This window comes from Dermochelys coriacea, chromosome 15 (genome assembly GCF_009764565.3).
Source record: "Dermochelys coriacea isolate rDerCor1 chromosome 15, rDerCor1.pri.v4, whole genome shotgun sequence".
NCBI classification, from domain to species: domain Eukaryota; kingdom Metazoa; phylum Chordata; order Testudines; family Dermochelyidae; genus Dermochelys; species Dermochelys coriacea.
The window spans coordinates 472,421-496,198 of record NC_050082.1 but is presented as its reverse complement, the minus strand read 5'-3'; the positions used below and the strand labels follow the sequence as shown (position 1 = coordinate 496,198).

The following is a 23,778-nucleotide window of genomic DNA, read 5'->3' as shown; positions in this document are numbered from 1 at the left end:
CATCACTACCTGCCATTACACCAGACAGCAGCCCAAACCAGCCCTCGGGCCAATCTGTGCAGGGAGCATGCAAAGAAGGCTGGCGTGCTAGAAGATGCCCTCTCTGGGATCCAAGATCACTGCAGGCAGGAGCAGATCATGTCTGGGGCAGAAAGGAAATAGGGAGGCACTCCTTACTCCCTCACAGCTGCTTCACCCCCAGCCTCCTCAACCACCTCCAGGGAGCTAACTGGGCTCCTTCCAGTGCAAGGGCCAACCCAGGTGGAACTGATACAGACAGGGCAGGGTGACGGGCCACACTGGGCCAGAGTCCCAGGACGGGCTGTGTGCATCAGAGCCCTCCCCTGGCCCTGGCCGAGGCAGTGTGCAGTCAGTACCTCTGCAGGCATGTGCATGAGCAGCACTGCTGCGACAGGAGCCTGGGCCTGGCAGTAGCCCTCCTCTGGCCGGTACAGCGTGTAGGCCTTCAGCACCCGGAACAAGTCTTGCTGCCTGCAGAGAAACAGCATCCACTGAGCAACGGGCAGCAGGGACACAGACAGGAGGCACTGGGGGTGGTGTCTGATCTCCCACCTTTAGGCTCTGGAGCCCAGGAAGGGCACCTTGACCCAGCATCCGTAGGTGGGTAATCACACAGTACCAGGAACAAAAAGATTTACTTCGCACCTCATCACTACAGTCCCAGGAGCCAGAGACAAACACTGTTTGGTTGGGGCCCTGCATGGGGACACCTCCCAATCCACAGCAGCAAATCAAATAGATGCAGACTTCAGCACAAAATCACTTTTCTTTCAGTTGAACGCCAGGCACTAGTCTAGCAATTCCATGCTGCTGAGGACTGGAGTTCGCCCAGCCAGATGACTCCAGTCCATCTCAGCTCTGTTCCTGTACCAGGAGGGCAGGACACGGGCCAAATGCAGTCCAAGTTGGCTGTGGCATGGAGGGCCTTCCAGGCACAGCAGATTGCAGCCCAACGAGGCTTTCCACTGGGTTCTGCTCCACCACTCTTCTCAGAACCCGCCTAAGCCCTGATACCTGCAACGCCCTGCACCAGACAGGCAGCTGGAATGCAAGGACTGCTGCTTATGGCAGTCACCTCACCGGGACCTGGCATTTCCCCACCAAGATTAAACTCTTTGGCCGGGGCTCTTAGGCCATGCAGGCACTACTGCAATGCACATAACCAGACTGAGGCTCTGATCTCATCAGCAACAGTCCATGGGGAGCTCTGGTGTCTTGTTCTCACTGGGTGTGTACAAGGTAGTTAGCCCCGTCATCCTCTCAGACCTGAAGCCCTTCAACAAGGTTAATCATGTTTCATCAAGGGACTGACAACCAGCCTCTGACTCCCGCCCTTGCTGATCTGGCTGGAGATGCTGACTCAGCATCTGACTCACGTGCCTCTCCAGATGGGAGAAGGAGAGCCTGTCTTGCCCTGGGAGCCTGGCACTGGTGTGATGGAGACCTGGGATGGAGCTACTCAGTCATGCTCTATTGGCTGACGTGCCCAGTCCTGTAGTTCTCCGCACAGAGGGACACAGCTCAGGACATGCCTGGTTACCAGGTCACCCGGAGAGGCCTCTCCCATTGCTACGTACACATCTCCCTTTCATTCCACACTTCATGTGAATAGCGAGCTTGCCCTGCCTTTGTTTGATCACATGTCCACATCCCCCCACCCCGTAGTGTCCCTCTTGCAAAGCTCTTCACCAGGCCCATCAAGGGGCTTTAGCATGACTTGCACAAAGACTGAATGCCAACAAAGAGCCAGACAACCAGCAACAGATGATGAACAACAGAGGAAGCCCGGCCCACCTAAACTCTGACCACGCCCATTACTGCTGGGTCTGAGCACCAGGGTGGGCTGGCTGCGGGAGAGGCAGATGCAACATTGGAGAGGGACTAAACAAGACTTTACTGAGCTGATCTGCAGGTAACCTGGCTCAGCTGCGGTCAGCCCAGAGCCTCGGCTACCAGGCCCTATGGATGCTGCAAACAACCAAGTCACATGCCAGAGACTGGAAGCACTTACCCATGTCCTCCCCGAGACACAAACATTTCGTGGAATGGGAACTGCCTGTGGAGATCCCGCTCAATCACATCCAGCCACTTGGGGTCACCCAGCGAGAGATCCAGGTCCTAGGAAGGAGAGCGAGCACATGAGTAACCACAGTATCCTGGGGAAGCTCACCACCCACTGGCCTCAAACCTCATGTTCACCTCTCAGCGAGGTCATCGTTTGGCTTGGAAGGATGAAAAACATTTCCATGAATGATGAAATTTACAGGTAGGCAAGTAAGAAAAACGCCGTTTGAGAACAGAGTAAAAACCCAGCGATCTTAACTTTTGAATGAGGCTTGTTACAAATGGACTCGCAACTGTATAGTACAAACAGGTGTGATCTGTTGATCAAGGGTATTTACTTTGTATATTTTGACGTGTGATGTTGACAAATGTGCGTTTTAACAGTTTATAAAATTTAGCTTCCTGAATCTCAGTGCCAGTCACTAAATAATGTCTAATGCTCCCATAATTCCCTGCAACTGTGAAATTTAAAAAACGAACATTGAAAAAGATGCTCAAAACCAAACACCAATATCCATCAAAATCAGTGTTAAAAATCTCAATCCTGCCAGCCCTAATCCTAGTGCAGCTACGACCCGCCAGCGTGCACCAGGACCCATGGTCAATGGCTCATCTCAGCGCCAGCCACCAATACCACATTCCTTGGTGGCCGCCTGTCCTAAAACTTCCCGAGTGCAGCCCCAGCAGGGAGAGGCTACTGGCGCCCTGCAGTCAATGCCCACAGCATGGCCTGAATGAGCTCCAACTTACGGTGAAGCAGCTTCCGTCTCCCTAGATCATCCCAAAATGGGGTTGGAGGATAAGAATCTCAAGGCCCAAGTGCCTTGCCCTGCACCTGTGTGGGGAACCACGAGAGAAGAGATTCCAGCTGCACAATCTGAGGGCTCCCCTAGCCCTCATCAGCTGAGATGGGACAATGTTTCAGATCCACATTCATTCCCCCCACACCTCACATCCTAGACACCTGGGTCCCTCTGCGCAGCCCCTACGGGTGGGTGACAGCGGCCAAGTCAGATGGAGGCTACGGAAACCTGAATCCACGAGGAGGTGAGGTTTGGCATTTCTCACTCCCAGCTGTGGTGTCAGCTCTTCCTTTGGGCCATGTCCCACATGTAGGCCCTGGCAGGTCAAGGGGCTGTGAGTTCAAGGGCTGTGGGAATGGCTCCAAGCAGGTGAGCCACAAACAAGAGCCACCCTGTGTGGCCAGTCTGGGACAGCCAGCTCAGGCTGCATCCACTCCACTTTGGAGCTCCCCTGCACTCGTCAGCCCCTGGGCCCCCACTACCAGCATCCCCACTATTGCCACACTTCTCCCCTTGTCATCAGATCAGCCGCCACTCCCTAGTGATGGGCGAGGGATTCCCCCACAGAGCCACCAATCCGGTGAACTGGAGGAGACCAGCAGTGGGAAACTTGAGAAGGCCTCTGCACAAGGCTGGCTGGAGCTCATCTGCCCTGTCAAAGCAGGTCGCCACAGGAGCCCCGGCTGCACCTAGACCAGGGGTCTCAAACACATGGCCCACGGGGTTATTTTCTGGCCCGCCAGCTCCCCGCGGCACCCCTGCCCCTCCAGCATTTACCGAGAGCGGCTTCGGCCCGGCACGCACCAGGCGCAGGGCGGGATCCCTCCCTGCCTGCCCTGCCCCCCCCACCGGGAAGCAGCCAGGACCTGGGGGGAGGGGGAGCATATGGGTCTGCATGTTGCCCTGGCCGCTCCTCCAGGTACCTCCCCCGAAGCTCCCATTGGCCATGGTTTCCCATTCCTGCTCCTCCCCATGCACACCAGACCGAACCCGCCCCCGAATCACTCCTGCAGCCAGATCCCCTGCCCTGAGCCCCCTGCTGCACCTCACACCCCTTAGAATCATAGAATCATAGAATATCAGGGTTGGAAGGGACCCCAGAAGGTCATCTAGTCCAACCCCCTGCTCAAAGCAGGACCAAGTCCCAGTTAAATCATCCCAGCTAGGGCTTTGTCAAGCCTGACCTTAAAAACCTCTAAGGAAGGAGATTCTACCACCTCCCTAGGTAAGGCATTCCAGTGTTTCACCACCCTCTTAGTGAAAAAGTTTTTCCTAATGTCCAATCTAAACCTCCCCCATTGCAACTTGAGACCATTACTCCTCGTTCTGTCATCTGCTACCATTGAGAACAGTCTAGAGCCATCCTCTTTGAAACCCCCTTTCAGGTAGTTGAAAGCAGCTATCAAATCCCCCCTCATTCTTCTCTTCTGCAGACTAAACAATCCCAGCTCCCTCAGCCTCTCCTCATAAGTCATGTGCTCTAGACCCCTAATCATTTTTGTTGCCCTTCGCTGTACTCTTTCCAATTTATCCACATCCTTCTTGTAGTGTGGGGCCCAAAACTGGACACAGTACTCCAGATGAGGCCTCACCAGTGTCGAATAGAGGGGAACGATCACGTCCCTCGATCTGCTCGCTATGCCCCTACTTATACATCCCAAAATGCCATTGGCCTTCTTGGCAACAAGGGCACACTGGGGGCAGGAAGAGGCGGGGCAGGGGTAGGGCCTCATGGAAGGGGTGGAATGGGGACAGGGCAGCAGGGATGGTCAGTGGTGCGGCCCTCGGGCCAAAGTACTAGTCCTCATGTGGCCCTTGTGGTCATTTGAGTTTGAGGGCCCTGACCTAGACCCAGCACTTGCTCTCCTAAGCTGGTGAATGGGGGGAAAATGGAGCCCCAGCTAACCTCAGCCCAAGTACAGCACACAGCAAGTGCCCCCTCCTGCCCCCCAGCCTTAAATATGGGCCTCAGCCTTGACCTAGAGGGATCAGTCTCATCTACAGCAGCACCCACTTGTCCATGCACCAAGAGTCACCCAGCACAGGCTGGCAGCTGAACAAGCTCAGGTGCCCCCTGCCAGCAACAGGTAGTCTCTGGAGCCCATGGGGCTGCAGTGTGGAGTACAGAGGCTTATGTTTCATTTAGAGCAACTCTGACTTTTGTTTCACTCCATTCAATTCAGGTTTCTGTGTTAAATCTCCTGGAATGTGTTTATCACCAGCTGGTCAGGGTTAAGTGATCCATACCCAGGGATTAGCATAGCTCAGCTGAAGGACAGCTGGCATTATGGGGTGGGAGGCGGGTGAAGAGCCCTGGCTTTCAGTTTTGCTGCAGTAGCCCAGGGGGGAGGCTACTTGTTTGCTAGTTAGCTCCTTCTCCTGAGCAAAATTCACTGCATAGAGGGAGTGCCTGGAAAGCACTTGTGGGTGGCTAGTCACACTGAGTTCTTTGGGGCAGGGCCCCTCGGGGCTGTGTCTGTACAGCACCTGGCACAATCCTGGGCCACAACTGGGACTGCTATGGGTGAGGGTACTAAAAACAGATCTAGGTAGCGCTGGCTCTCCTCATTTCCAGCTGTGCATGCTAAGCAACCCCTAACTTTACTGCTGCTGGAGCAGCAGTTGCTGGAGGTGCCAGTAGGACATTATATCTGGCGAAGGCTGGGGCAGTGGGATGGGACTGGGGTGATGGCCACAAGACGCTAGCACTACGAAGCCCTGATTTTGGGGTTGTCCCTTTGTGTTTCAGGCCATGGGGGGAGAAGTGCAGAAAGCTCTGGGAGAAGAGGGGCAGCTGGCCACGTGATCAGAAACAGACACTATCCTACATCATCTACCCCATTGCTACTGCTGTATTGGCACTAGCTGCAGTACCTGCCTCAACTGTAGCCATACGTGTCTATGCCCAACGTTTAATACTGAGCTATGGAGCTACCACAGAGCCCTTCAACCTCGGTGAGATCAGGCATGTGCATTCTGCATCCTTACTTGAGAGCGTTAGCAGAGAAGGGGAGACCGACCACTGCACCAATACAACCTCGCACTGCAGCTGGTGGGGTTAGTGTCTGCCGGATACTGGATCACGGTCACCAAGAGTTTAAAAAGGAGATTGACAGCTTCTCAGCCCTGCACAGTAGCAGCTGGGCAAGCGGAGATGGAGGATACCAAGAGGGCAGGATTGGAGCCAGGGAGACCAAGCCAGTCAAAATATCACCACTCAGACTGGCCCCCAAGCCCTCACCTCAGCCTCAGGGACAGTGCCAACACCAGACAGACTGGGACCGTTTTGGTCTTGTAACGAAAGCTCAGATGGTCAGGGAAACCCATGCAAAGGCCCAGAGGGGGTAGTTTGTACCTTGAATTGCTAACACTCTGGGCAGCACATGTGGGCCCTTCGGCTGCTGGAGGGAGATCCAGTCCCAGTGGTGCGAAGGGCAATGTGAAAGCAAGAGCTGCCATGACTTGCTGCTGCAGGCGATGGGCAGGTCATCCTAATTTGGGTGGCCTCCCTAGATGCCAGCAGCGTCCCACATGGGTACATCCTTTGGGCTTTTTGCAGCCAGCACCACTAACCCCGGGGATCTGCAGACCAGACCGGAAGAGGAGAAAACGAGAACAGCTTACATCAAACCTGCCAGCATTCTGTTCCAGCTTGACCTTGCCCCCCGAAAGGTACTGCCAGGCCCGGCCCCGCAGGGAGGGTGGGATCCCCTTCTGGCAGCGCAGCCGGATCTGAAAGGCAAAGGAGGACAGGCACTGAGACCAGGCAGGGCCCGATATGAACACAGGGGCTAACCACAGAGAGAAGAGCAGCAATCTAACAGGCATCCAGCAACTGGCACCCCAGAGTGATTCACTAGCCCAGTCGGCAACCTGCGGCCAAAGGCGGCACACAAGCTGATTTTTGGTGGCACTCTGCTGCCAGCCAGGGTCCCGGCCTAGATGGACGGAACCCCGGGACGGCAGAGGGCTGAGCAGGGCCAGCGGCTGAGACCCCAGCTGCCAGCGGACAGAACCCCTCAGCGCGCTCAGCCGGTCTGGGGTCCCAGCCACCAGCCCCGCTCAGCCAGTCTGGGGTCCCGGCCATCTAGGCCGGCAGTGGGATGAATGGGGCTGGCAGCCGGGATCCCAGACCAGCAACGCAGGCGACAGACTGGACACAATGCTGGCCAATGCTACGGCATCTTGTCAACACTGGCCCTGTACAGTTCAGAGAACGCTATGGAGTGACCCTCAGGCACACAGAGAACCAGACCACTCCTGCCCTCCTGCACCAGCACTCAGATTGGGGATCAAACTCACAATTTGGGGCAGCCGCAGTCAAGGCTTCGAGTTGTTCGGGAAGCTCAGGAGAAAATTCCCGCAGCACCAGGAACCAGTTCACATTAGGAACCCTGACATTGTGGGAATGATCAGCCCAGCTCCAACACACTCTGGGATCTTTGAGGCAGCAGCCCCAGCATGCCAGCAGAGATGCCAGGCTGCCTGCAGGGGCTGAGGGCTTGCAACTGCTTCGATGGCTCTTCCACCCCCGCAGCTCTGCTCCTGAATGCGGCCTCAGCTTTGGGAGAGGGACCTGGCTGCTGCAAAGCCCAGCCTATCCGAGGGAGCTGCCATTTCACGCCAAGAGCCAGAGGGACAGGGTTTTGGTTTTGCAGTCAGCTGAGCAGTGGCCAAAGAGCCGCTCGAACCCTCTTCGCCCAGGACATGGGGCTCTGGAATCTGCATTCTGGGGGCATCAGGGCAGAGAACAAGCCACTTCCCTGCTCCCCAAGCAAAGCTAACAGGAAATCCCAGGAATTCAATTCAGGCCACCATGGCTTCATTAATGATTTCAAGAGAATCATGCTACTATGCAAACCCCTCAGCCTCAATGGCTCCCTGCAGCTGCAGGGAAGGGTAGCTGCCCAGAGCAGCATGGGGAAAGTTTAAAGCTTCAGAGACAGCAGCTGGGGCTGGGGATGGCTGCAGTTTCACAGTCCATGTCAGCAGCAAAACAAAGCAGCGTCTAGATCAGGATCAGCCCTCCCCAGGACTCAGCCAGCCAGCAAGACTCAGCCACAATACACACTAGGCTAGCGCTTTGTATTATGAAACAAAACAGCTCCTGGGGCACAATGACCCTCCCAGCCTGCACACAAGCTCTGCAATGCCAGAGAGCAGCTGAGTGCCTGCACACAGAGGAAGAGTGGAAGGCAGCCAGGCATATGGAAGCTACTGCTTCCTTCTTGCAGCCCGGGTGCTGAGCCAGGGCTAGGGCTGATGGGAACGAGGTGGCACGCTCCAGGGAGGAGAGGCAGCAGTGCTGCAGGAGGGGTCTCCCCACTAGGGAAGGGGAAGCTTGACTCTACTATAGCTTTGGTGTACCAAGCCAACTGTCAGAGTTCCCTCCCCACTCTGAACTCTAGGATACAGATGTGGGGACCTGCATGAAAGACACCCTAAGCTTATTTCTACCAGCTTAGGGTAAAATTTCCCCAAGACACAAACTTTTTACCCTTTGGGAGGTATGCTGCCACCACCAAGTGATTTAACAAAGAATAAGGGAAAGGACAAGTTGGAGTTCCTATTCCCCCAAAATATTCCCCCAAGCCATACACCCCCTTTCCTGGGGAGGCTGGAGAATAATCCTAACCAAATGGTTACAAAGTGATCACAGGCCAAACCACTGGGTCTTAGGATCACAGAGAAATCATCAGGCTCTTAGAAGAAACAGAACTTTATTAGAAAGAAAAAAAAGGTAAAAGCAGCATCTCTGTGAAATTAGAACGGAAGATAATCTCACAGGCAGTCAGATTCAAAACAGAGAATCCCTCTCGGCAAAACCTTAATTTACAAAAAGACAAAATCAGGAATACACATTCCCTCAAACACAGCAAATTTCACAAGTCAAAAACAAACGCAAAATCTAATTCATTTTCTAGCTAGATTACTTACTAATTCTATAGGAGTTGAATTGCATGCTTTCTTGATCTGTCCCCGGGCAGGGGCATCACACAGACAGACAAAAACCTCCCCCCCCCACACCCAGATTTGAAAGCATCTTATCTCCTTATTGGTCATTTTGGTCAGGTGCCAGCCAGGTTACTTGAGCTTCTTAACCCTTTACAGGTAAGAAGATTTTATAGTACTGTATCAGAGCTTTTTAACCCCTTCCCTTTAAATTCTGACACCAACATATCGTTTGGGGGAGCTCAAATGATCAGCCCCACTCCCCCCATGACAGCAGTGCCAGCTGGCTTCCACCACAATGCCCACCTTCGCAGAGACAGAGCTGGGAGGTGGAGGGTGCCAGTGACCCTTTTTTAGGAGCCTAGGAATTGCCACAGCACATCAAACCTTAGACCCATCTAGGCCAATACCCTGTCAGACAGCAGCTAGCTCTGGCTACTTCAGATCCAAGTGCAAAAAACCCACCAGCTGGCAGTTCAGGAATAACTTGTCTCCCCAGGAAGTTTGTTCCCAACCTCCATCAGTTAGTAGTTGGCATGAGGGTTTCTCCCTTACCCTGTGTACTGCAATAGTTAGATACTCATTGCGGCAAGCGTCTAGTCCTTGTCTGAATCTACTAAGCTACTGCCCACATCTTGTGGCAGTGAGTTCCACAGGTTAACTGGGCATGGTGTATCAAAAAGGACTCCGCTGAGCCAGACTGTCTTGTAGGAGCCAGCCAACCTTCAGTAGCTCTGTGCAAGAGAAACAAGGGAGCATGTCCGTCAGAACATCCTTTGGCTAAGCAGCATCCATTAATTAAGGCTGCAGCATAATGGCAGTGGCTGGAGCCAGGCAGGAGCAGTGACAGAGACCTTCCCATGCCAGCACTGTCAGTGCATTCCCATCTAACCAGCTGCAACACCCCCTGCTACCCACATGCCAGGCCAGGCCTGAGGGGCAGCAGCACCACCACAGCTGCCATCTGTGTCAAACGTCCACAACCTGCAGTAGTTTTTGGATGCACGTGTTCAGTTGGGACCAAAGTCCAAATCACAAGGCAGCTGGCTGCTTCCCCACAAAGGGGAGAATCAGTAGATTCTCTGGCTACCAGGAAACAGGCTGAGGCACAGAGACAGCTGCCCAATGGGCTATTCAGCCAGATGAATTTAGAGCCTGAGAATGATTGCAGGGTTAGAAGACGCCTCAGAGCAACAGATTCCAGAGCTCCATGTTTAGCTTAGAGAAGGATAAGGGGTGATGTGATCAGTCTGAGTACCCACATGGGGAACAGATATTGGACAGTGTGCTCTGCAGGCTAGCAGAGAAAGGTATAACACAATCTAATGGCTGGAAGCTGAAGCAAGACAAATTCAGACGGGAAAATAAGGCACAAGTTTTTAAAACAGCAAGAGCAGTTAACCACTGGAACGATCCACCAACAGGCGTGGTGAATTCTCCATCATGGGGAGATTTTAACCAGTGTCAGAAGCACCTCCGACAGCCACTCCAGTTCAGACAGGAATTCATTCAGGGCAGTTCTCGGCATGTGTTAGGTCAGACTGGAGGGTCCCAGGGGTCCCTTCAGATCAAGGAAGTGGCCATCAGTGGATTGCAGCGGGGCTGATCCAGTTGCCCCACCCAAGATGCACTACATAGAGGCGGCTCTGGGAACGCAGGAAGGCGCCCTGAGGTTTCCTTATGCAGCCCTCCCACAGTACATGGTCTGGCTGGGAACCTGCCACTCATCTGCCTCTAGGGCTACCAAAGCCAACCTGTCAGCCTCCCCAGTGCCCTAGAAGCACTCGAGGCCCCCAGCCAGGAATTACCCACCAAAGCCCTGAGCTGCCACTCAGATCTTGTAACTTAACGATGCTAGAAACAGCTTCTCTGTATACAACAGCGACATTAGGAGGAGATGGGGGTGGCAGCAGGGGGAGCACAGGCCAGGGCTATGGTCCAGCCAGGGGGCAGAGGGTAGATTTAGGGGAACCTCTCAGCATGGTCCAGTCATTTTGTAGCAGCTGCTTCCATCAGGAGTCCAGCTGTCTGAGACTGCGCTGATCAGCCCAGCAGACACCTTCTCTACCAAAGATCCTGATGCCCCACTGGCCAGGCAGGGGGATATCTCCAGTAGGGGGAAAGCAGATAAAGCTGGAATCGCAGCACCCCCCACAGCCCCACTGGTACTGGGGGGACTGGAGGGGTGCAGGCAGCTATGTGAGAGGATGAATCCGAATCCAGTGACCCCATTGTATAATTAGAAACCTCTCATCCCATACAGGGTTCTAGACCCTGCTTTGCCATTGACTTTGCATGACCTTGGGCAAGTCAGTACAAGTAGGGAAACTGAGGCACAGAAGTTGACCAGTGACCCCTTGGAGAATTCGGAGAGATGCTCTATTGGACATTATCCAGCAGGCTGCCCAGATCCCAGACAGGAGGAAAGCACAGCCCTGCAATCCTCAGCTGGCTGTGCTCCAGCTGCATTCCTATCGGATCTGCTTCTACTCCCTAATGGGTCAAACTCTGAGCAGTTGTCAGGAAGCCTCTGGAGGCAGATCATCACCAGAACGAGCTGGAACTGGGCTTGTTTGCTCTTGCTCCAAGAACTGCGGTGATCCGTCCACCAGGCATCCAGGGAAGCACCAGAGACAGACGGAATACAGAAGGGAGCGCAAGCCAACAGAGAGCCCCAGATCTCAGACTTCTCTTGCTTTTCAGAGCCCAGTAAGGAGGACACCTGATCTCCAAGGGAAGCCAGGAAATCAAGACACAGATCTGAGGGGAGGGCAGGTGCAACTCCAGAAGCCCCGTCCATGACCCACTTCACTGCTATGGCACACAGCACCCCTTAGTTATGGGGCAGAGAAGATTTCTCTTGCATGTACTCAGTGCCACCAGTCAGAACGTGAGGTCCTGCACCTTTCATAGAATATCCGGGTTGAAAGGGACCTCAGGAGGTCATCTAGTCCAATCCCTGCTCAAAGCAGGACCAACCCCAACTAAATCCTCCCAGCCAGGGCTTTGTCAAGCCTGACCTTAAAAACCTCTAAGGAAGGAGATTCCACCACCTCCCTAGGTAACCCATTCCAGCGTTTCACCACCCTCCTAGTGAAAAAGTGTTTCCTAATAGCCAACCTAAACCTCCCCCACTACAACTTGAGACCATTACTACTTGGCTCTGCCATCTGGTACCACTGAGAACAGCCTACATCCATCCTCTTTGGAGCCCCCTTTCAGGTAGTTGAAAGCAGCTATCAAATCCCCCCTCATTCTTCAATTCTGCAGACTAAATAATGCCAGTTCACTCAGCCTCTCCTCATAAGTCATGTGCTCCAGCCCCCTAATCATTGTATTTGCCCTCCACTGGACTCTCTCCAATTTTTCCACATCCTTCTTGTGGTGTGGGGCCCAAAACTGGACAGTACTCCAAATGAGGCCTCACCAATGCTGAATAGAGGGGAAGGATCACGTCCCTCGATCTGCTGCAATGCCCCTACTTATACAGCCCAAAATGCCATTAGCCTTCTTGGCAACAAGGGCACACTGTTGACTCATATCCAGCTTCTTGTCCACTGTAACCCCCAGATCCTTTTCTGCACAACTGCTGCTTAGCCATTCGGTCCCTACTCTGTAGCAGTGCATGGAATTCTGCACTTGTCCTTGTAGAACCTCATCAGATTTCTTTTGTCCCAATCCTCTAATTTGTCTAGGTCTCTCTGTATCCTACCTCTACCTCCAGCATATCTACCACTCCTGCCATGTTAGTGTCATCTGCAAACTTGCTGAGGGTGCAATCCACACCATCCTCCAGATAATTAGTGAAGATTTGAACAAAACTGGCCCCAGGATCGACCTTTGGGGCACTCTGCTTGATACCACCTGCCAACTAGACATGGAGCCATTGATCACTACCCGTTGAGCCTGACAATCTAGCCAACTTTCTATCCACCCTAGTGTCCATTTATCCAGACCATACTACTTTAACTTGCTGGCAAGAATACTGTGGGAGACCTTATCAAAAGCTTTGCTAAATTCAAGGAACAACACATCCACTGCTTTGCTCTCATCCACAGAGCCAGTTATCTCACCATAGAAGGCAATTAGATTAGTCAGGCATGACTTGCCCTTGGTGAATCCATGCTGACTGTTCCTGATCACTTTCCTCTCCTCTAAGTGCTTCAAAATGGATTCCTTGAGGACCTGCTCCATGATTTTTCCAGGGACTGAGGTGAGGTTGACTGGCCTGTAGTTCCCTGAATCCTCCTCCTTCCCTTCTTTAAAAATGGGCACTACATTAGCCTTTTTCCAGTGTCCAGGACCTCCCCCGATCACCATGAGTTTTCAAAGATAATGGCCAATGGCTCTGCAATCACATCCACCAACTCCTTTAGCACCCTCGGATGCAGTGCATCCGGCCCCATGGACTTGTGCTCGGCCAGCTTTTCTAAATAGTCCTGAATCACTTCTTTCTCCACTGAGGGCTGCTCACCTCCTCCCCATGCCGTGCTGCCCAGTGCAGTAGTCTGGGAGCTGACCTTGTTCATGAAGATAGATGCAAAAAAGCATTGAGTACATTAGCTTTTTCCACATCCTCTGTCACTAGGCTGCCTCCCCCATTCAGTAAGGGGCCCACACTTTCCCTGATCATCTTGTTGCGAACATACCTGTAGAAACCCTGCTTGTTACTCTTAACATCCCTTACTAGCTGCAACTCCAGGTGTGATTTGGCCTTCCTGATTTCACTCCTGCACACCTGAGCAATATTTTTATACTCCTTTCTAGTCATTTGTCCAAGCTTCCACTTCTTGTAAGCTTCTTTTTTGTGTTTAAGATCAGCAAGGATTTCACTGTTAATCCAAGCTGGTCGCCTGCCATATTTACTATTCTTTCTACACATCACGATGGTTTGTTCCTGCAACTTCAATAAGGATTCTTTAAAATACAGCCAGCTCTCCTGGACTCCTTTCAGCCCCTCTGCCACTGCACAGCAGCCACGTTCTGTTTCGCCGCTGAGCTACTGGCCAGTCAGATCTGGCTTAGCAGAAGCTGCTTTGGCTTAAGACAGCATGGCTGAGATTCCTCAACAATGGGCAGTAACAGCACATGCTAGCCCCCACCCCAGGTGAGGACCGCGTTCCTGGAAACACAGCACTTCCTGGTCTACGCGCCAGGGCAGCTTCCAACACAATCAGCCTGAACAAACAGCTCCCGAGCAGAGCAAGGCCCTGGGCAGTGCAGGGCCTTCACACTAACAGGAAGCACTGTGCACAGTGCCCAGAGCGGCAGGCATCTCTGAAACGCTGACAGCTTCTTTTAAAGCCACAGTCCCCTTCCCACTGGTTTCACAGGCAAGGAGGAAGCAGAGCTGGGAGCAAGAAATCCAGCAGGATAGCTGACCCAAAGGTGAAGTGGCACCCGAGCCAGGCCCTGCACAGACAGCGGAGGCTGAGGGATGACCCATGCACTTGCCTCTACTCAGCTCGGTAGCGCCTGTTTAGCTGTACAGTCACTGCCAAGCTCCGCTCCCTCCACCTATGCACGAGGCTGCACACAGGGACAGTGGGAGTAAGGACCGGGTGCAAGCCCTGCAGTGCAGGGAACGAGGATGCAAATCTGGGAGCTGAACACGGCCAGGAGGAGATGGCAGCCCAGCCACAGCACCCGAGATTTTTAGGCTGCGAAAACTCACCTGGAAGCTCACTCACTGCAGCCCTTTTGGCCAGGGCTGGGAAGAGCCGAGGCCAGAGCTGCAGCATCCCAGCTTCACAGATACTGGGCCTCAGGCTCAAGGGCTGAACCGATTTTGGTAGGCAGGATTTTAAGCACAAGCAACATCCAGAGTCCTGCTGTTTCCATACCACACTGGGTCCTATGCTGGTGGGCAGCCACTAACTCTGCACTGTCCTCCCACATCTCCCAGCACCAGCACTGTCTGCTTGCGCCATCCTGCAATAGCGCTGCCTGCTCAAAGCTCGGCCTTCACCTCCTCTCACCTCAGCCCACCTCCCACAGCAAGGATTCTCTGGGTCCCAGCTCTCGACTCCAGCCTGTGCACAGCTCTGCCAGCCATCCTCTTCCCCACTTGCAGCCCCACAGCTTCCCCATTTGGATCAGGAGCCAGTTCAGAATCACCCCCTGCCAGGATTGCTCAGCAGGCCTCAGCTCCCCTCTCCTTCCTGCCCGCTCAGCCAGTCAGGCACCAGCAACCCCCGTGCCTGCTGGTGGAGAGCACCTTCTCCGCAGCACCTGCCTGACCTCCCTTTTCAGGGTTGCTGCTGATTAAGTCTTGCCAGTTTCACTTGTTACTTTAACTCTAGTGTTTTGGGGATACCGCTTGAATGAGAACCTCCCCCCAGGTCTCCCACCCTGATCCTTTCTGGGGGCAGTGAGAGACAGGAAGGGGCTCTGGATCAAATGCCTGGTAGACAAAGACTGACAAGATAGGAAGCGATGCACAGCAGGGAGACGGTGAAGCTGGAGCAACGTGCCAAAGCTATGTGTCTGGAGGGCGCACCAGGAAGGAAGAGCAGGGAGAAGCAGAAGTGAGGGGTGCAGGCACCTGGGATGTATTGCTTGAGCAGATTCTCCAGAGTGCTTGAGAAGGGCTGAACGAGAACAGGCTCAGGAGGGAGTCTCGGCATGCCAGGAGACAGAGAATCCTGGTTAAGTCTTGGTTACAGAGACTCGCACTCCCCAACCCCCAACTCTACACATACCTGACAGAAGGCTGCAAACCCAGAAGCAGAGCAGTGAGGAGCCTCAGTGCTGAGATTTTACAGGGAACCCCCAACTCCGGGAATAGACTTGCCTCCCCACAGCCTTAGCCTTGCCACCAAAGTTCAGCAAGAGGCACTGGCAGCCCTCTGTTACTCATGGAACACAGGCCAGAGCCTCTGATTGGCTTGAGAAGAACAGTCACATTCTGGGGCAGTGCAGATGAGAACTGACTTCTGCCTAAGCCCAGCAAGCCCTCCCCAGCAGAGACCCTGGGTTTATCAATCGTCTACCAGCCCTTTGCAATGGGATCTGGACAAGTGTTTGCTCCACAGAGACATGCGACTCCGCTGGGCTGTGGCAGAGCCAGAAATGCTGAGCCTGGTTGTTGGCTTCATGCTCTGGCTCCATTCAATCATCTCATGGCTTTAGCATTAGAAGTTCCCCTTTCATGCATTGCTCTGTACAGAGGAACAGTGGAACGGACAGGTCAGGTAGAAGCAAGGAATGGGAGCTCAGTTCAGACCTGCCTGTGCAACTGCCTTTGCCCAGCTCCAAAAGGGAAGGGAGGATTTGGAGAGTTCGGTGCTTGGGAATGGTGTAGAGACTGAGCAGCCTGTTTTCTCCAAATGCAGCAGAAAGATCTGGAACGAGAAGGGAGGGCAGGCTTTGGACTAAAGCAATGGGACTTGCTCTCCAGTAGGACATGTCCATTTCAGGCTGTCCCACCCTGAAAAAGTGCACAGGAAGGCAGTGAAAAGATGCATGAATGGCTCACATACAATGCCCGAGCTGATTGGTGAGTCTGGAAAGATTTGAGGGGACCCTTACCACAAATGCACATGTGCAGTGCATGATCATGTTTCCCTTTAACCAGTCCCACAAGGTGAGAATGAGGTGACACTAAAATGGAATGCTGAAGCCCAAGGCGCACACAGCATAGCGTGCTCACAGCTGGATTTCAACAGGCCAGGATAAGGGACCATTGACATCGGCAGCTAAAGATAAGGGACATTCAGTCTTGATGCTTCAGGGTAGGGAGGTCTGCATGAAGGGAGTTATCCCAAAACAGCCTTGCACAGACTGGACAGCTGTGGTCCCGCCAAAGAATCACTCCAGCTTGAAACCAAGCTGGGACTCTTTTGCTCCTGACAGCTAGCCCTGGACATTCAGCCCCCAGGTGCAGCACTAGGAGGCTGCTCGGCACTTTCAGTCAGACCCTGGGCGCAATACTGCAGAGATCTGCGCAGGGATCAGTCCTAGCTGCAAGGAGGAAGTCTCTCAGGCTTGCGAGCATGCAGGTGGGGCATCACTGCAAGGCTGGAGCCGGCATTACTAGCAAGAGGCCTTGGCAAAAGCAGTTTGATTGCCCAGGAGCTTGCCTGGCCTGCTCACCTGCCTTCTCCTGGGAGCTCTGTGGACTTGACTCACAGAATGAGTAGAATAAGTGATTGCTCTGCTCAAAGAAACAGCACAAGAGTTAGGAAAGATGCTACCAGAAGCATCCTCAGCTGCATTTGGTTTTTTTAGGGACAGTAATTGAGAAACAAGCAGGAGCCAGATGGGCTCTGCACTCCAGACAAAACTGTGCTGCCAAGGACAAAAGAAGAACAAGAACCTTGTTTGCCCCTGTACCAAGGACCCACGAGTAACAGCAGGGTCCATCTCTCAGATCCCAGCGACAGGGATGGATGCAGATTGGCAATCTATGGGAAACCTCACTGACCTAAATAGAGAGGACGTAGGAATCTAACTTCAGAGCAGAGTGCCAGTCTGCGTTTGAGCCGGGTGCTGCTCAGTGGGCTCCAGTGGTCACCGAGCCTTTGGGCACTGCAGCAATACGAACACAGACCTAGCTAAGTTTCAGAGTAGCAGCCGTGTTAGTCTGTATTCGCAAAAAGAAAAGGAGGACTTGTGGCACCTTTGAGACTAACAAATTTATTAGAGCATAAGCTTTCGTGAGCTACAGCTCACTTCATCGGATGCATTTGGTGGAAAATATCAATCTCCCCTCTGTATTTTCCACTAAATGCATCCGATGAAGTGAGCTGTAGCTCACGAAAGCTTATGCTCTAATAAATTTGTTTAGACCTAGCTAAGACACTGCACTGAGCTCTGCAGTTCTGTTCTTCATTTTTAAAAAGTTCAATCCCCTCCCAGTAATGACAAAACAGACCCTGGCACAAGAGAAAATGGCTCCTCAGAGGGGTTCAGCCAGCAAGTGGCTATACTGCCACCAAGCCCTTAGCCACGTCCATTCAGGTCCAAAAAGGAAAAGTTAGACAAAAGCTCAGAGTTTGAGATTCCCATGATGCCAATGAAATTAAAGGTGCCAATGAAAACGCCGTTTGAGCTCCCGTTGCTCTGTACTTGCAATGCAGACACTTCAGCACAGGCATAGGGAACAAAGAGCCAGAAGTGAAACTGACTAGCACATTTACATTGTCTGAGCAGAGCAAAGGGCATCACTGAGGAAATGTGGATTTCAAACATTCAGGGTTAAGTCAGGTGTTAGACTTGGAAGAAATTTTGTTTAACCTTTAAGCTCCTCTCCCCCCACCCCATGCTAAGACTGGGCTGTGGCTCAGCTCCCCAGAGCTGATGTCTGAACATGGGACACTGCTTTTGAAGACCCTGGGGAGATGGGAACAAAGCGGGCCAGGCCCCTCTCCCCTTCACATTAGGGCACCTCCCAGTGGGGGAAAAGGAGGCTGTGTTAAGGCCAAGCTGCCACACTACTAGCTGCTCCAGTACTGTGACACTACAGCAACTAAAGCCAAACAGCTCCCAGAAAGGCAGGAGAGGGCACCATCCAACCCTGCTGTTCTCTCCCTGGATGAGAGGCCTGTCAGAAAAGCTCCCTACTCAACTCCCAGGATGAGTCAGCCCATGATCAGTCCTCCAAGCGCCCTGCTTGGATGACCACAGCTGAGGAGTCCGGAGAGGGTTAGGCAGAGGGAACTCACACCAAGGAAGGAAACCCCTAGCCCTGGGGGCTTTTACACAGACCCTCTGGGTCCCAACACCCCAAAGTGAGAACTACCAGAGCCAGGGTTACGGGACAGCTGGGAGAAGAGCACTGATGCTCGCAGGTGCACTTACCTTCTTATGCTTCTTGGCCATCCATTTGTCCCAGTTATTGAGCATATCCAGCCATTTGGACTCCCTCTGCCTCAGCACCTCCAGCGGCACCTCCTCCAGCCTTGGGGACAGGGGAGAGAAGAGAAAATGTCACACAGGGCAAAGCCGCCAAGTCAGGATTTAGTATTGCTCCAGTCACAGCAAGTGGAATTGGGAGTCTGCAGCCCTTTCAAGGATTTCACCTCCAAGAGCGCCTGCTCCATGTGCCCCATCCCCCTGTGCTGCTCCCTGGAGCACCCAGGGAACTGCTCTAACCGACCCAGACTCTCTAGGACAATGGGGTCTGGACAAGTGCTTGCTTAAGAATCCCCCTTGCATACAACCTTCACACTCCCCATGCTCGTGACACAGACCTCTAACCTGGGCCTCAGCTTCGACTCCCCCAACGCTTCTCCTTGAACATCCAGGCAGCATCATACCTTGCTGCATTCCTACAATCCAGGCTGCTCTGTCCTAGCCCCTGGTGCTCCACCTTGTTCTTCTAGTCTGCATGCAGATTCCTCTTCCCGGCCTGCTGCTCTGCCACCTCCACTGGCTCCCACCCTTTCACCACCGGAGATGCCAGCGCCTTGGTCCCATCTTCGAGAACCCTCCCCAGTACCCCTTCTCTACCTAGCCTTGCATCTTGCCAACCCCCACCTCCACTGCACCAGCAATGACACCAGCCTCGCCTGCCCATTCCTCTCCTTTCACCCTTCCTGACCCACACCCAGCCAGCTCCCCACGTCTCTTCCTGTCAGACACTGGACAGCAATGGCCTGAAGGGGAGGGGACAGCTGCCACTAGTCAGATTGTAAGCTAAGCAAGGCAGGCACTGCGTCTGGATAGGTTTGTACAGAAGCTAACACAATGGGGGCCCAGGCCTGATTAGGCCCCAAATACTAAACCTTTAACAGCAGCAATGTAAGTCAGTATCTGGTTCCTGAGCCATAAGCAGGAGAAATAACAGGATACAGGCGCCAATAAGCTACTCCAGAACCCTGGAGCATGTGGGCCACTCTGCACACAGAAACAAGCAGCAGCCCTTGCCCTGCTCTGCTGGACAGGAGCATTCTTCAGAGCTCTGAAGATCAAGACATGGCAGGGTGCTCCACTAGCAGACTCTGGACTGGCTGTCAGTGACGACTGACAGCACCAGTTTCTTAGGGTGCACCTACGCTGCAATAGGGAGATGCAATTCCCAGCTCAGGTAGAGGAATATGCACTAGTTTTGATTGTGCCCGTGTTCTAAAACCAGCTGTGTGGCCATGGTGGCCCAGGCTAGCCATCCATTAGGGACTGGAATTGGGTGGTTAGCCTGAGCCATCACCCATACCGCTGTAGTCACATTGCTGGTTTTAGTGCACTAGCTGGATCCAAGTTAGCACATGCTAACATGTCTACCAGAGCTGGGCATTACTCACGGGTATCCACTAGCCCGATCCTGACCTCGGCAGCCCAGGAGGCCTTCCAGCTCCTCTGCAATTCCTACCAGTCATTTTCTGCACTGCCTCTGCTCCCTGCATTTGGGGGATGGATTTGGAGAGCCTGGGCTGGAGTCAAAGCCAGCTACCAGACATCGCTTCAACCCCCTTTTAACAGCGTCAAGTACTGCCAAGGGGATGATTCAAAGTCAGGGTCCAGGTCTAGCAGAGATCTACCTCCCACCAGCCCCAGACCGTCCTACAGAGCAACAGCAACACCTGGGCTCAGGCCTGGGGATCCAATGGCAGATCAGCCCTGGCTCAGAGGGACGCGCTCAGGACAGGATGGATTTGAGAGCTCATGAACTTGGCAGCAGTATTACTATCTCCACCGGTATTAAGACTTTTACTGGGTGTAAAGCAAAGCCACAGCCCTCTTCCTCCGAGACCAGCCCCTGTCCAAAGGAGATCAGCCAGCCAGCACAACACAGCATGGCACAAGCCCTGAACTAGGGAAGCTAAAGAATTGGCACCAACCCACTGCGCAAAGGGGCAAGAAATTGAGTTAGATCCTGCATCCAGGAATAGCCTGTGCTGTGCCCACAGGAGTAATCCACATGCAACTTGGATGGCACCTGCAATGGAAGGGAGTCAGGCCTTTCACACGGGCTCCTTGCCACTCGTGCACCATCCTTTAACAGCTGTGCGCACCTCCGCCAACCCAGAAAAGATGGAGCCCAGCAGGTGCTGGGCTGGGAACAAGCAGCATGTCATGAGAAACTCGATTCAATTCAGATACCCTGGGGGAGATTTTTAATGCACATCAAGAAAGTGACAGTCTGTAACACAGCCTTCCCCCATCACCAAGTATTACTGTACATGGCTTCCTACAAGCGACAGCATGGTACTGACACTTGAAATGCTAGTGCCTGCGTCACCCCAATAGCGCTGAGCTACAAACCAGAGACTGGAAACCTCAAACCAGCATGGTCAGTTTAGCTCAGGTCTGATTTTGCCCTTGTACTACATAAGCTCAGGCAGAAGGGAGGCAGTTTGGTCACTGCGCAGAGCGAGCAGCTATAGTCACAGGACGTGTGGAATAAGCATGTCCCCCATTAACCTTCTGCAAGAACCACACTCGCCGCAGTCAAACCCTCACTTCTGCTTTCAGTGCAGAATCATCATGACCAGGCTGCGCCTCTGCCTCGTGCCGCACAGGCCCTGGCTCTGCATTTACTGGCTTTGCCTATACTAGAGCGATTTGACTCCAGCTCTCCCCCATTAGCCTGGGCGCCCACCCACCTCTGTTACACAGCCCTCCTCACCATAGTCTGAGTGAGGGCCTCACAACCAGCCACCTATTCCTCCCACAGGAGGTAGAATTACCTCCAGTTACACACTGGGACTCTAAGGGACTAGCTTGAGATTACACAGGATGTCCATGACAGAGCAGCATTTGAACCCAGGCCTCCACAGGCATCTATCCGACTGCAGGGCAGCAGGGTTTCAGGCATGCCCTGAGCTGGGTGAGAGGGCAGGGGCAGCCCTACACCAACACAGCTCCCACAGTGCAGCTGCACCAGGCATAGCACAGAGCACAGCAGGAAGTTTGGTGCAGCCCATGGGGTGATGGCCAGGCCCTGCTCCCAAATGCAAGTTCCCAATCTGACTGACCCAGGACTCGCCAGCTTCCAAAGGGCCTGTCCTCCCAGCAGAGGGGCTCAGTGCCGCAGCGACTGCAGGAGTGGGGGTTTCAGTTTGGTCCAGTCACATGACAAGCTGAAGAGGCAGTTGCCAGCTGTCCCACTGCCCTCCTCTGATTTCACGTGCCCAGAGCGCATAGCCAGCAGCTTTGGGAATGACTGGGGAGCAGGAGGGCTTGGCTGGACCCTTTGGGCTCTTCACCACCTGCGCTCAGCAAGATCAGTAGCTCCCACCGCATGGGGAGAGACAAAGCCTGCACTAGCTGAGCTAGCCATCCCTACCCAAGGCCTGCTCGGGGCCTCCGAGCCTCCCCACCACACCCCGGGGCATAGGACAAGGGCACATGTGTCCAGCAGGCAGCGCCATGGGAGTCAGTGGAGGCATTACTGGGTACCAGGGTCAGGAAGCAGGAATGCCCCCAAAGGGGAGACGCAGGCTGACTGGCCAGCTCCTGGAAGGGAGGCTGGGCAAGGCTGTCCCCAAAAAGGAGACTCCAATGCTCGAGTGAGCTGGGGGCTGGAAGGGTCCCATGCAGAAGAGGTAACGGGGGAAGTAGGGCATGTGGGGACCATGTCAGCACATCTGTCCCAGGGAGATGGGGTGGTTTCTTAGTACAGAATGCATAGTTAACTACCCACCACCCTGCGGTCACAGCTATCCATGCAGGGTGACCCAGCAAGCCAGCCGCTGTTACCAGCCATCACACTGTGCATGCAGGGGCACATCACCTCCTCCCCACACCTCCACCCCAGGGGCACATCACCTCCTTTCCCATGGCAGGAAAGTAACACGGCCACAGCAGAGAAGCCAGCACTGCAGGGACAGGAGGACACTTCAGCCCCTAGCACTCTAGTGAGCCGATACCAATTCACACTGCAGCTGCCTTGGGCAATGGACTTCATTCGCTGGCACAGCCCAGAGGCAGTTACCCTGGCAAGCAGCACTTGTTAGTCTACAGCCCCTGAGGCCAGCAAGGCTGGCTCCTCATGGGCGGTGTGCCCCACACTTGCAGGATTCAGCTCTCCAGGCCACCAGGGCAGTGCAAAACCAGCAACTGGCCCATGCCAGCTGACTCTGGCTAAGGGACTGTTTAATCGCAGTGCAGATGTTCAGGCTGAGGCCAGACTCCAGGACCCTGTGAAGTGGAAGGGTCCCAGAACTGCAATTAAACAGCTCCCCAGCCCGCCCCGCAAGCCTGAGTCAGTTATCACAAGCCAGACGCTGGCATTTAATTGCAGTGTGACATACCCAAAGTCTACAGTTCTTAGAGAGGGGTCAGCTGCTGTGACTCCAGCTGGCTAGGAGCATGAGTCCGGGGCTCCCTTCAGAGGAGCAGGAGATATTTTACTAGGTCAGCAGGGGGACAGAGCACCCATCCCCTCTCCTGAAACCCACAGTCCAAGCAGCTCCCCTCTGCAGCCTCCCATGCTGCAGTGTCAGACAATAGCAGGGAAGGTCACTCCAGGCCAAAGTCATGGTTTTAAAATAATTATGCAAACTTGTTCCAAAACTCTGCTTCCCTTGAACAAAACAAGTTCCCCCCCAACACCCCCCCCACACACACAGCTGCACAGGATGTTCCCTTATTCTCTCTCCCCCCCTCAAGCCCAGTTACTGCTCCCTTCTGCCAGGTAGTTAATGGCATTAGCTGCCTCACCTTCGGTCCAATGTTTGGAACGCTGTATTATGGCACGCTCCTCCAAGTGCCCAGTATCACTATGCAACAGGCCTGTGAAGAGCATGCCAGCGCCACGCTGAGCACACGCCAGGCTTTCTGCAGGAGCGAGGAGTCAAGGAACGGGAGGTGCCGGGGATTGGTCACTGGAAACAGAGCCTGTGCTCTAGCCCACTGGGCCCAAGAGAGCACAGGCTGGAAATCATTGCCATCTGATGGTTGTTTGGCAGCCTGCATGAATTGACTTTTGCTGCATCTCAGTCCAGTTCCTAGTGAGAGGAATCACAAGGCTTCCCTCCCACAATCAGGAGTTGGC

At 53.8% G+C, this 23,778-nt stretch overlaps 1 protein-coding gene across 1 annotated transcript in view; it reads right to left on the bottom strand.

The window, feature by feature from the left end:
- The window catches only part of TBC1D10A (TBC1 domain family member 10A), a 43,943-nt gene that overhangs the window by 10,225 nt on the left and 9,940 nt on the right, over positions 1-23,778 (bottom strand). Inside the window, exons 2-5 of the mRNA XM_038373539.2 lie at positions 18,642-18,741; positions 6,513-6,620; positions 2,033-2,139; positions 378-492 (exon numbers count right to left, since the gene is read on the bottom strand). Coding sequence (XP_038229467.1) covers positions 378-492; positions 2,033-2,139; positions 6,513-6,620; positions 18,642-18,741 — 430 coding nt within the window. The remainder of the gene's footprint in view (positions 1-377; positions 493-2,032; positions 2,140-6,512; positions 6,621-18,641; positions 18,742-23,778) is intronic.